Source organism: Microchirus variegatus (assembly GCF_963457635.1).
Source record: "Microchirus variegatus genome assembly, chromosome: 1".
NCBI classification, from domain to species: domain Eukaryota; kingdom Metazoa; phylum Chordata; class Actinopteri; order Pleuronectiformes; family Soleidae; genus Microchirus; species Microchirus variegatus.
Genome location: NC_139802.1, coordinates 2,746,494 through 2,758,314, shown reverse-complemented (window position 1 = coordinate 2,758,314; position 11,821 = coordinate 2,746,494). Strand labels below are relative to the sequence as shown.

At 44.8% G+C, this 11,821-nt stretch overlaps 1 protein-coding gene across 4 annotated transcripts; it reads left to right on the top strand.

Moving 5' to 3' along the window:
* Positions 1-295: 295 nt before the first annotated feature.
* LOC310928859 (uncharacterized protein) lies at positions 296-9,430 on the top strand. 4 transcript variants are annotated; one of them, XM_083891516.1, is made up of 4 exons: positions 296-637; positions 1,065-1,178; positions 3,061-5,502; positions 5,788-9,430. In XM_083891516.1, exons 3-4 carry the CDS (start codon positions 3,516-3,518, stop codon positions 8,163-8,165), a joined length of 4,365 nt encoding a protein of 1,454 aa, XP_083747642.1. In that variant the 5' UTR covers positions 296-637; positions 1,065-1,178; positions 3,061-3,515; the 3' UTR covers positions 8,166-9,430. The 4 variants fall into 4 exon arrangements, with proteins under 4 accessions (XP_083747642.1, XP_083747644.1, XP_083747641.1 ...); XM_083891518.1 differs by having other exon boundaries at positions 296-641; positions 3,061-3,732; XM_083891515.1 differs by having other exon boundaries at positions 296-641.
* The last annotated feature ends 2,391 nt before the right edge of the window (positions 9,431-11,821 follow it).

The following is an 11,821-nucleotide window of genomic DNA, read 5'->3' as shown; positions in this document are numbered from 1 at the left end:
ATAAAAGATTGCAACATCTTGTTGAATGTGATTTATTTCATGTATTTAACAGGCCCATGGAGAGTCACAGTAGGGGGGGGGGCGGAGGTCCTTCGCCATTTTATATGTAAGCAGACACTGGGCTGATTAAATTAACTTCTTTAGCGTCTTTTGTTTTGAGTGAATAATGTAGACTTTTTAAGCCAGAGTCAGAGTGCAGCCACACGGTGAATGTGTCGTGAGCCCCACTGGTGCTACCCGGAAATATTACAAGGGCCGGAAAGGACCAATGTTAAGGGAGCACACGTCACTCACTTTAGCCCAAAAATATTACCACCGACCATCCAAATCCTCCCTCGGCCGTCGAAATATTTAGCAAAAACCTCCGTGCAAGCGCAGACCGTCGCGGTGGAATGGCGTGGAGGCGGCTTCGGTGTCCGTCGGCGTTGATTTGTGGCCGCTCGGTGTAAAAAAAAAGAAAAAAAAAAGCGTTCTCTCGGCGCAGCATCAGTGAAATGGCTCTGGCTAACGACTGGAAAACAGCACGCAGAAATGGACGCGCTCACATAAGCTAGCTAGGCGGCGAGAAGGAGAAGAAGAAGAAGAAGAAGGCGTGACAGGCCTCATCCATCTACAACTGTGCTCCGCGACTGGAACCGTAGGTAAACACTTAACAGAATATAGTTAACGCGCTTGTACATGCTAACGCTAGCGTCGTAATGTTATCTGCGGTCGGCACGCTTGGATATTGTGGTGTAGATTAATGGCTAACGTTAGCATCAGCAGCAGCAGCAGCAGCCGCCGCCGCCGCGGGTGTGTGCTTTCTTGGGTACGTGTGGCTCCACTTTGCTAAACACGACGGTTCAGTGCAAATAAGACACTAAAAGTGAAGTTTTGCATCCAAGCGCGTCCAATGTTGTCTTTTTTTTGCCTCAAATGTTAGCCAATACTGTTCCAGGATGCCGCCTCAAAGTGCATCCGTTATTACTTGTGCCCGAAACGAACTGCTAATGTTTACATTGTGCTATGAGTGTGTGTGTGTGATACTGGTGGTAAATTGGAGCGTTTCGGTCTTTCTTTCGCAGGATTGCTGGTGGACATTGACACGGAAAGCGGCGGCATATTCTGCAGATTAACTCCCTCGTCTGCCGGGGAAGCTAACTCTCCGTCTCCGATCGTCGCATCGATCCGAGGAAACGGTAAGATTTAACGGAGGTGAGCAAGAATCTAAAGTGAGTGATGCTTGTGTGGCCGGTGTACTTTTGAGATTTACATCAGCCGCATAACGGGGAACAGGATCACAAACAACACATTACCGTCTTACATAATGCAACAGTTAGGTTTAATATGCCCTTAGTTTTTGGTTACAATAAAAACAAGTTATTTTTATCACGTTAAACTCCTTTGGGCTGCAATGAATATTAAATTAAGCGCTTAATTAATTTCCCACTGCTTTGATAATTGCTTGTATGTTTTAAGTTTGTTTTTCCTAAACAAATCAAGATTTCTCTATTTTCAGCTTCTTGAATGTGATTTTTATTTATTTATTCATCTCTCTTTGGTTTGTGGACAAAACACATCGTTTTCTGCACTTTGAATATGGAACAACTAGCGGATTAATCAATTCAATAATTGACAGATGAATTGATCATGAAAGTAAGTGTTACTTGCAGCCCTGGAATTGAATATATTTAAATTATTCATGTTGGTAGTTGGTTTAGAATAATTCATATTTCAGCTATTGCACTTAGCCAGTACAACTACACTGATAAGTGTAGTGTCTGAGAAGTATATGAAATGAATCGACATGCAGGATGAACTTTTACTATTATGTAAATTAAATATGAATAGATTAAATTTTATCTGCTGTTGAGTCCTCCTCTTGAACTGGTAAGGTGTTACACAGCACGCGACTCACCTTAAAAAAAACAGGAAATCCTACATTTTAACATTACAAGGACTGGTTGTTTCACTGAAAATAAAACTCTATTCTTGTATCCTGTTGGGTTAGAAAATTGTTAACCCAAACATCAAATGAAAAATAATTAACATTGTTTTGCAGGACAGGTTGACCTCCATTTGCTGCTCCCTGAGGTCCAGTTTAACACTTATGACTAATGAATATTTTCATGCTGAAAAGGTAAACCTGGATAAGGGACTGAAATTGTCCTGATTTAAGGTATGCAGAAAAATGACTGAATCATATGAATTTGAGTAATTATTTCTAGGCAACCCACATGACGACAAGTGACAAACATCTTTTTTTTTTTTTTTTTTTTTAATCAAAAATGTGCACACCCTGATGACGAACACTAAACAATTAAAAGCCACAAAAAGCTTTAATATTGTGTTTAATGTTGTAATGATACAACTGGATCCTTATCGCCTAAATAGCTTTGTTAAATAAGCAAAATCTACCTCCTTTCACTTGCTTTTGTGCGCAGAAACATGTTATAATGTGAGAGAATGTTGAAAATAACCATTGCCTCCACAGAAAGTGTAAAGTTAATGATTTAAAAGAACTGGCACACAGGCTGGTATCATGGTAAGTTACCATTAAATATAAAATCTTAAATTGGTATGTTAAACTGTTGAAGTGGCTGTTAAAGTAGACATGCAGTTTAACAAGATACTTTAATTTGCAATCCTTTATCTGACATTGTTCACCTCTGTCACTTAAGTGAGGAGGTAATTTGTTTAAAATAATGAAATATAAAAGAAGAAAAAAAAAAGAATATTTATACCAGAAGCAAATCGGATGTGTTTCAATTTATGGTGTTTAATCAAATATGCAAAGATGAAATTTCATTATTCAAGTATTTTGCTAAATTTAAGATGATATATTTTGGTACCTTACATCATACTATCTCTGCATTCATTTATGTATCATGCCACCTAATGGAGATGAAGATTCATAGTCTCAAGGAGCAATATGCTTGTATGTCTCCTTAATGCATGGGGAACCTGGTGAAATGCTTACTGTCCATGGTTATGAAGGAACAACAAGGATAATATAAATAAATTACAGCCATGTTGCCATCTATGACTTTCATGTCTGTTTTTGAATTTTTGTTTTTCCAGCTTTAGGAACAACTTGGCTGCACACGGATGAGGACACTTGCTTAGATGAAGGGAAATGTCAACGCTGTAACTGAAAGGCAACAAGACGAAGCTATTAGAACTGCTTCTCAGTAAAGCTGTTAAAAAGTAATTTTGAAATTAGGTGGAACTCTACTATCTACTTGTCAAAAAGACACTCTTATCCCTTAGTCATAAACTCATCTTCCTGGCGACCCCACTTGTTTTGGAAGTAAAGTGTGGGCAGTGGATGGTCAAGAGGGAGTATCCGCACCAGAAGTAAACAATCTGGAGAAGGAACTTTAGATTTAAGCTGACATTCAAGTAGTTGTGAAAAAGAATAGCCTAACCTCAACCTTAAGTCAAGTTTTGTCTTTCACCAGTCTTTGGTGGGATCATTTTTGGGCCTAGTGCTTGGAGGTTTGGCCCCTGCACCCACATGTGCCAGTGAGTGGGAAATGTTCCAATTTGGAAAATACAATTTGGACATTATAGAAATGTTAAGTGGGCATCAGGCCCACCAGTTCAAAGGCCTTGGTTTAGATCGACAACTTCAGCATCAACAGCAAGTGCAACTTCACCAGCATCAACTCCAGCAGCAGCAGCAGCAGCAGGCTGAATCTTCTGGAGCTCTACTGTCTGGACTTGGCTTGGGACCCCTGCAGGGGTCTAGAGGTAACGCCTTTTCTGATTCTGCCTCCATTTTTGCCAAGATGAGTGCCCCTCCTCCCCCACCTTTACAACAACAGCCCTCTTCATCTCAAAGCTCTCGCTCAAAGTCAAGCAAGATGAGCAGCAGCAGCTCAAGCCATTCCTCAGGCTACCCACAATTCCTGCGCTCTTTCCATCCGTCTGAGGCAGCACTAGCACAGGAACAGTTACACTCGGGTGTAGGCCGTTTTGAGCACTTTGCTGGGGGAAGTAGCAGTAGTGGGAGTGCTGGGGGATTAGGAGGATTAGTAACATCAGCACCCCCACCCCCTCCTCCTCTACATCCTGGCCTTTCTGTCCCCCAACCATCACCTGGTCCCTCCTCTTCTTCTCCTTCCCCTTCAACCTCTGTGGCCACCTCCAGCAGCAGTGCAGTCAGCTCATTGGGACACCAGTTGGTTGGGGCCCAGTCTGATGCACGCAGCCTTCACCAACAGTTTAGTTGCATGTTAGCTGCTAATCAGTATTTCCTTTCTGGGGTGCCTACTAATGCTAGTTTAGAGCAATTTCTTGTTCAACAGGGAACTCATAACCACTTAGGAATTGGGTTAAGTCAGACAGGTGGGGACCCTAGTTCTAGCCTTGCGCCGCCTCCCGCTTTGCATTCTTCTCACCCACACGCCCACTCCACCTCTCTGCCGCAGCACAATCCCCAGCAGCTTTCCCAGCAGCAACAGCTCCCTCCTCATGCACTTTCTCACCCTCATTCTCATCCTCATCACCCGCTTCACCCATCCTCGCAACCCTCCTCGCTTAGTGGCTTCGATTTCCAGGGCATCCCTGTACTGTCATCAAATCAGATAGCGTCGCTGATGCAACAGGAAGCGGGTTTGCCACTCCCTTTGCCTCTCCATTTATCATTATCTAAAGATGATGGTAAAGGGGAAGGCGGTGGAGGTGGAACTAACAGCAGTAGGAGGAAGAAGGCTATGGCTGGTTATTTGCCACAGAGAAAATCTGATGGCAGTAGTAATGGCAGCAGCAGCCATGGCCATAGCAGCCACAGTGGTAATCCCAGCAGTAGTAATAGTGGAGGTCTTAGTCATGGTCAACCACCAGCGTTAATTGGGAGTGGGGTAGGAATGTCTAATATGGGTGGAGACCCATCGTCACTTCTTGCTTCATCATCATCATCCTCATCAGTAGTTTCTTCCTCTTCCTCTTCTGCTCCCTCTTCCACTGCTGCCTCAGTACTAGTTACTAACGATTCTCACCTTTCTAAATCTGATAACCCAAACCCATTGCAGCCCAACCCCGGTGACACCGTTTATAGCTGTGGGGATTGTGGCAAAAGCTTCCCTCACCTTTCAAGCCTTCGCAGGCATTTGCGCATGCATGAGCCAACCACAGCAGGCACTAGCAATACTGCCACTACTGGCCCAAACCCTATTCACATTAAATTGCAATCAGACCCAAGCCTTCCCCATTCGACCCAAGAAACTATCCAACCCCCATCTAATTCTTGTCCTAGCCCAGACAAACTATTTAATTGCCCCGATTGTGGCAAAGGCTTTAAGAAAAAAGGGCACCTCCTGCAACATGGTGTGATACACTCTTCTGCCCGCCCATATGGCTGCTCCACCTGCTCTCGGGCTTTTAATCGTAGAGAGTCACTGACACGCCATGAGAAGATACATGAGGAAAAGCCCTTCCGATGTCCTGCCTGTGGTCGTGCCTTCCGTGAGAGCACATCTCTTCTCAACCATGCTGCCTCAGGCACCTGCGGCAAGCCAGGTAGGGGACCTAAACCCAGGGGCGGCAAGACAGGAACTGATGAGGACAGAGTCGGGGGAGGGGGTGGAGGAGGTAATGGAGGAGGGGGGACTTGTCAGAGCAATAGAGGGGTTATTTATGGTAAAACTGAGGAAGAAGATGGTGTAATCATTGTGGGGGAAGGAGAACCAAAACCAGGTTTAGGATGTGAAGGTTTGTTTCAGTCTGGGAGGGGGGGTAATTCAAATGACAGGGAAAGAACAGATGCTAAATACCCCACTGACTACTCTCGGAATCGTTACACAGGCTACCATGATGATCATCGTTCTCAAGGTAATCCATCTCCATGCTACTCTGGTGCCTCTCCCTGTGGAAGTGGGATGGCGGGCCCAGCTCTGAGAAAGGCACCCTTGGCCCCAACACTGCATCCACACTCACAGAGCCACAGCCAGCTCCACCATCCGCAGCAACAACCCCACCTGCCCCTTTCGTCTCTACTGGATGACTCAGAGGATGATGTCACTAGCTCTGTCAATAACGCAATCTCTGCTATAACAGCCGCTAGTAACAGTGGTAATAGAGGGGATGATAGGGGAGACATCATAGGAGGTCTGCTAGGTGGTCTTGGTCTAGGTCCTCTGAGCTCACCTTCATCCACATCTGGTATGGATAAGAATTTCAGAGGTGGTGCGAGTCAGGAGGCTCTGAGTACCAACCCACAGAATCCCACATCCAAACCAAAACGTCCCCGTAAACCCAGACCCAAGAAAGATCCTGCAGTCGGGGGACAACCCCCCAAACGTAGGCAATACACCCCCAGAATGGGGCCCAGTGGGCTCCCACGCACTCACCTGTGCAGTGTCTGTGGTAAGGGATTTGCTCGTCGCGAGACGCTACGCAGACACGATCGCATCCATACTGGAGAAAAGCCCCATCACTGCACAATTTGCGGCAAGTATTTCAGAGAGGCTTTTCACCTCAGCAAACATCAAACGGTCCACTCTGGTGCGAAAAATTACAAATGCAGCATCTGTGGGAAAGAGTTTGGTTACTCCCAGAGCCTCAGGAGGCACAGCAAGCTGCACCAGAAAGGGGAGCTGGAAGAGGTGCCTACAACACCAGCTGCAGAAAACCCTAACAGCTTTAACCCAAACCCTCAATGTAGCGTGGCCCAAGACCGGAGCCAGAACCAAGTACCAAGCACCTCCTCCTATTACTCCTATCCTCAAGATGTCAAGCCTCAAGAAACCAATCCCCAGGCACAGCCTCCACCCCCACCCCAACCGCAACCCTTGCCTCCACCTCGACTCTACACCTGTGCGATTTGTTGGAAATCTTTCCGCCATCACTTTCACCTGACGGCTCATCACCAGACAGTTCATGAAAGTGGAGGTGAAAAGCTCTTCAGTTGTGAGGTTTGCGGGAAAGCCTTTGCCTACTCCAATAGCCTCACTCGACATAAGCAGTCACAGCATGGCCTGGCACGCACTGAACAGTCTAACCCACAAGAAGGCAGCAGTGGGTCTGGAGACAACAGAGGTGGGAGTGATGTTAATCAGTCGGCATCAGAGAGCGAGGCTGCCACCAATGTCCTGCTGCAGATGGCTCCTTCCGCAGAAGGCCATGGAGAGGAGAGTCTGAGTGTTGTGACTCACGGCCATCAACAGGCACCCTCACACCATCCAGCCGGTTACTCTCCCCTTTTTTATGATGCTGCAGCAGCAGCTCAAACATCAGCTTCTAATGCCCCGTCTTTCTCACAGCCTCTGCCTCCAAACTCTACAATCATGCCCCCGCAGCACCCACACTCACCAGCCGGGGTGAAAGGAGAGCACATATACCCAGCTGGATCCCGTAGCCGCACACTTCACACCACAGCCCCATTCCAGCCCCTCACGGAACTACCTTCCACCGAACATCATCATCTGCATCACCATCATCATCACTCCCACCATCATCCTCATCATCTGTCAGGTACCCAGTCCCACCAGCAACTTGGCTGCAGCATCCAGTTATCACAAGATGAAATGAGACGACACAAGAAGAAAAAAAAAAAGTCCAACAGGACAGATTGGAGGGGAGATAAGTGTGAACCCCAAGGTTTAGTCAGATTTGATGGAAGTAAAAAGAAGAGAAAAGTTAGTTGTACAATAAGAGGGCAAATGAATAAAAAACAAGGCTCTCTCCGTTTGACAATTAGGCGTGGAGGAGGAACAGGTGGTGGTGGGTATAAGCTTGTCAACCCTGGGGGAATGAAGGTGCAGATCCTGTCATCTCTCAAAGTCCCCGTGAAACGTTTTGGCTGTCCAATATGCCCCAATTCTGTGTTTTCCTGTAAAGCGGGACTTCTCGTCCACATGGCAGTTAAGCATCCTCAAAAAGCCTCCACCGCTCAGGAGCGACTAAGTTGCTGCGTGTGTGGGAAGCAGTCTCACAGGCCTTTGGCCGCCTTCATCCATCGGGCCTCCCATCGCGCCAGAGGGACTTTCTCCTGCCGACGCTGCTCCGCTCGCTTTTGGAACGCCACGCTGCTTCACAGGCACAAGGTGTCCTGCCGCCGCCGCGCCAAAGGATTGCAGCGAGGAGACGCCAACAGGCTGAAGCTTTCAAAGAGACCAGGAGAGAGACAGACCTGTGAAGCTCGGGAGGAAATGCCACTCCTACGGGAACCGTACAGATACTGAGCATCTTCGCATTAAAAGAGGAATTTTTCAGGTCTAAAATGGGAATCTGAGAAAAAAAAAGAAAAAGAAAAAGGGACACGAAAAAGGCATTTGTTGCCTTTTAGATGAATCTGTTTCATGTCTCTGTTGACATTGTTCTGCTGACTTATTAGAATGAGTGTGTTATCAACTACTGTAGAGCATCCTATAAAATATCACCACAAATTCTTCCACTTTATATTGGAAGGTGTCTTCAAAGACGTGACTGTTTGCATAGGATCATTAACCCCTTAAGTGCATTGACACTATGCTTGGCTGACACTGTGCAGTTACTAGACAAGTTTAGGTGAAATTATCTGCTCATGTATCTCTTTACCCTCTTAACTAGAATCCCTGCTACACTTTTTTGCTGTATGATAAACGTCTCTGCTGTGTACTATGTCTTGTTGTTGTTTCACGTAGAGGCTCTGAGGATTTTCCTTTTCTTTTTTTTTCTTTTTGTTTATGTAAAGTGCATTTATTAGGTTTAGGGACATGGGGACAAATACATTTTGTTGATAGTTTGTCAGTGCATGTTTGTTCTCTGGTCAAGTTTTTTGCTGAGGTTGTAAAAATCACTCCTACAGTATGTGATGGTTTATTCAGTATATCCCCAGAAGTTTGTAGTGTACAACTTGATTTTAAAGTAACTCTATATTCCCTAGTGATTTAATCACGCATAGATAAAATGTCAAAGTTGCTGGTAATTAGCATTTCAAGGATCCTATGTCCTGCCAAAATGAAGAATCTTACAAAAGCCTTGCTTATTATGTTCACTTTACTGCATTTATTTGATATTCCTAGCTTTTATACGAGATTGAGAACAGGTGGACTGTAACACATGTTTATCTCATGGTATTTGTATGCTCTTTTTAGCAGTGATTATTTCTACAGTACTTCACAGCGTGTTTAAGACAAGGACCTATAATACTAGAAGCTAATGTACTATTCCATGTATTTACGTGTGTAACCCAATCTGTTTTCATGCCAATCTTACTCTTAACCCCCATTTATGTTTTTACTTTTTTTTTTTTTGCTGAGTTGCAATCATACTCTTACTGTCAAACCTTGTTTTTTTCTTCTGAAGATAAAACGAGCTCATCTTCATTCACATACAAAGTGTTCATACCCCTGTCAAGCCTCATTTTATTTCTTCTAAAGGAAAATAATAGTTTTAGTAGATTTCTATCACATTATTTACTGAAAAGTCAGTAGTTGATTATATTTCAACAATGAATAAACCGTAAGTGTAATATTTTGTTTTCCTTTCATTTCTGATTCGGTGTTTTTTCGACTGCAATATCCAGAATATGGTGCAAACCACTTAACGCGTCACTGTTAGGTTTTACGGTTATATTAAGGTTAATATTTGATGCGACTTCCATATCACACTTGATTAATGCTACATGAATATCTATATCAGGGTTCTCAAACTGGCGGCCCCCCCAATCGATTGCATGCGGCCCCCCCACGACCTCAGCGTCTTTTAAACACAGTTTGTAGCTGATGCCACCGAGGAGTTAGAATATAATATATTCTCTGTTTCCTAGCAATGTTATTTATAACACTAATAATCAGACATTTGGTCACAATTATCCCATTATTTAATGTATCATATACAACATTCAATTACATATATAAATATGCTTGTTAGGGCCCGAGCCACGAATGGCAGTGGCCCCCGGAAACGGATCCTGGAAGGATTTTTAATTACAGTTGTCCACACTATTATTTATGTAATTTAAAATAAATGTCTGTTTTTGATATTAATACATTAATTTTGCATCATAAATAGTATTATTAAGCATATGTGTGAATATTGTGAACAGTTGTTTTTTTTCCCCCCACTTTTTGTTCTCTAGGCCGGCCCCCTCTTGACCACAATAGATGCATATTGGCCCCCAGGTCATTTGAGTTTGAGACCCCTGCTCTATATAATTGGTCATACACCTCTGAGGTACTAAATTGTTTTTTTGAGCTCTCAAAATTCACACTGTACTACCAACCATACCATACATGTGTGAAAGTACACGCTTAGCTCCACTAGATGGCAGTAAGCATCTCATTTATTATACTGTACTTCTCTGTTGTGGCTGAGAGTCGCAGTCACATGGATTTTGTCCTCACGGGGAGTAGACAGTGATGTGAGACTTCTACAAGATAAATGCCACCAAGTCCAAGAAATTACTTGATCACCGCTCAGTATTCAGGATTAGTTAATTTAATTTAAAAAAAATAAAAAATGTACAGAAAATTGTGTCATTGAAAATTAGATTAGATATTTTATGTGTCAAATACACATTTATTGCAATAAAAACACAAAGTCAACCTTTAGTGGTTCTAATTCAGCAATTTCATGACACTAATTTGTCTTTGATATATATTTTTCATTATATGTACCATGTTGTTGTGTATAGGACACGTTTTAGTGAGTTATCAGTCACATACTATCTGTTCCTATAATAATAATAAAAAAATGATTGTCTCCACCACGTCCTCGTGTGGGGTCAGCAACTCTAACTTAGAAACAAACCAGGGTGCCTCTGGAGCTTATGTTGATGTACTGTACACACATATATATATATTTAGCTCCAAATATTCATATGTAAATGTCCGTCACTCACAACAACCTCTGAGCTGTGTGTGATGACACTGGATTTGTTCCAGCTATTTTCGTGTCGGCTCTCGCACGCGACCCAAAGACCGTGGATTCCTGCGGTGCCGAGCGTCGGGTGCATGTGCTCCTTGCACTCGTGCACCTGTACACCAGCGCCGAGGACGACGGGCCCCCCCCGTCCGCGCTTTTGTGTTTCGAACTGATCTCACGCGGCAGGGGCATGCACCCGAGAGGATCCGAGCGGGCGCAGTTTAGCTCGACCTATTTTAGGCCAATGGGCGCTCGTCGTGGGCGGAGCGACGAGTTAGCGCGCGGCCAATCGGAGCGGGAGCCGCGAGCGGGCCAGGCAATGGACTCCCCCCCCCCCGTGCCTCGCACACGTGAGCCGGAGCTGCCATTGTGCGCCGGGAGGCAACGTGCTGGAGTCTTTCCTCTCGCCTGAAAAAACAGCACACTCACGTTTTCAGTGGATTACGAGGAAGCTGCAAAAAGCCACTCACTGAGCACGAGAAGCTGGTGCTTTGACACAGTCATTGTCGCACACGTTTTCATAATGACTTATTTGCAATGACACGTGTATTTTACATTTAATTTATTTTTTTTAACATTTAATGTATTTACATTTAAGTGACTGTTTGTACCTGTCAGACTAAAAACACGCAGCTGCCTCCCCCTCGAGAGGTGACACGAGGGTAGGTGTGTCTCATAAATAATACCTCGAGAACCGAGAGTGTATCAGTTGAACGCGCGCAGGGGGGGGGCGTGGGGGCCCCGCCCACTCCCGCGCCCCACTCGCCCTCTTTTTTTTTTTTTTTCCAAAAGAGGTGTGACGTCACGTGAACTGCCCGTGTCTGTTCCAGCTGAGAGAAAGAGAGGGAGGGAGAGAGAGATAGAGAGAGAGAACGCTCGGACGTGGACGTCGCACGGCCCCCAGAAACTAAACCCGTGCGCCCGTGACTATTGGATCCACCGGATGCACAAAAGTACAGACAGAGAAAGAGGAAACGACCCCTCCTCCTCC

Coding starts and splice junctions, on each gene's coding strand:
- LOC310928859 (XM_083891516.1), top strand. CDS start 3,516: ATGTTCCAATTTGGAAAATACAATTTGGACATTATAGAAATGTTAAGT. Junction 5,503..5,787: donor AGGCACCTGCGGCAAGCCAG/GTAGGGGACCTA, acceptor ATCGTTACACAG/GCTACCATGATGATCATCGT.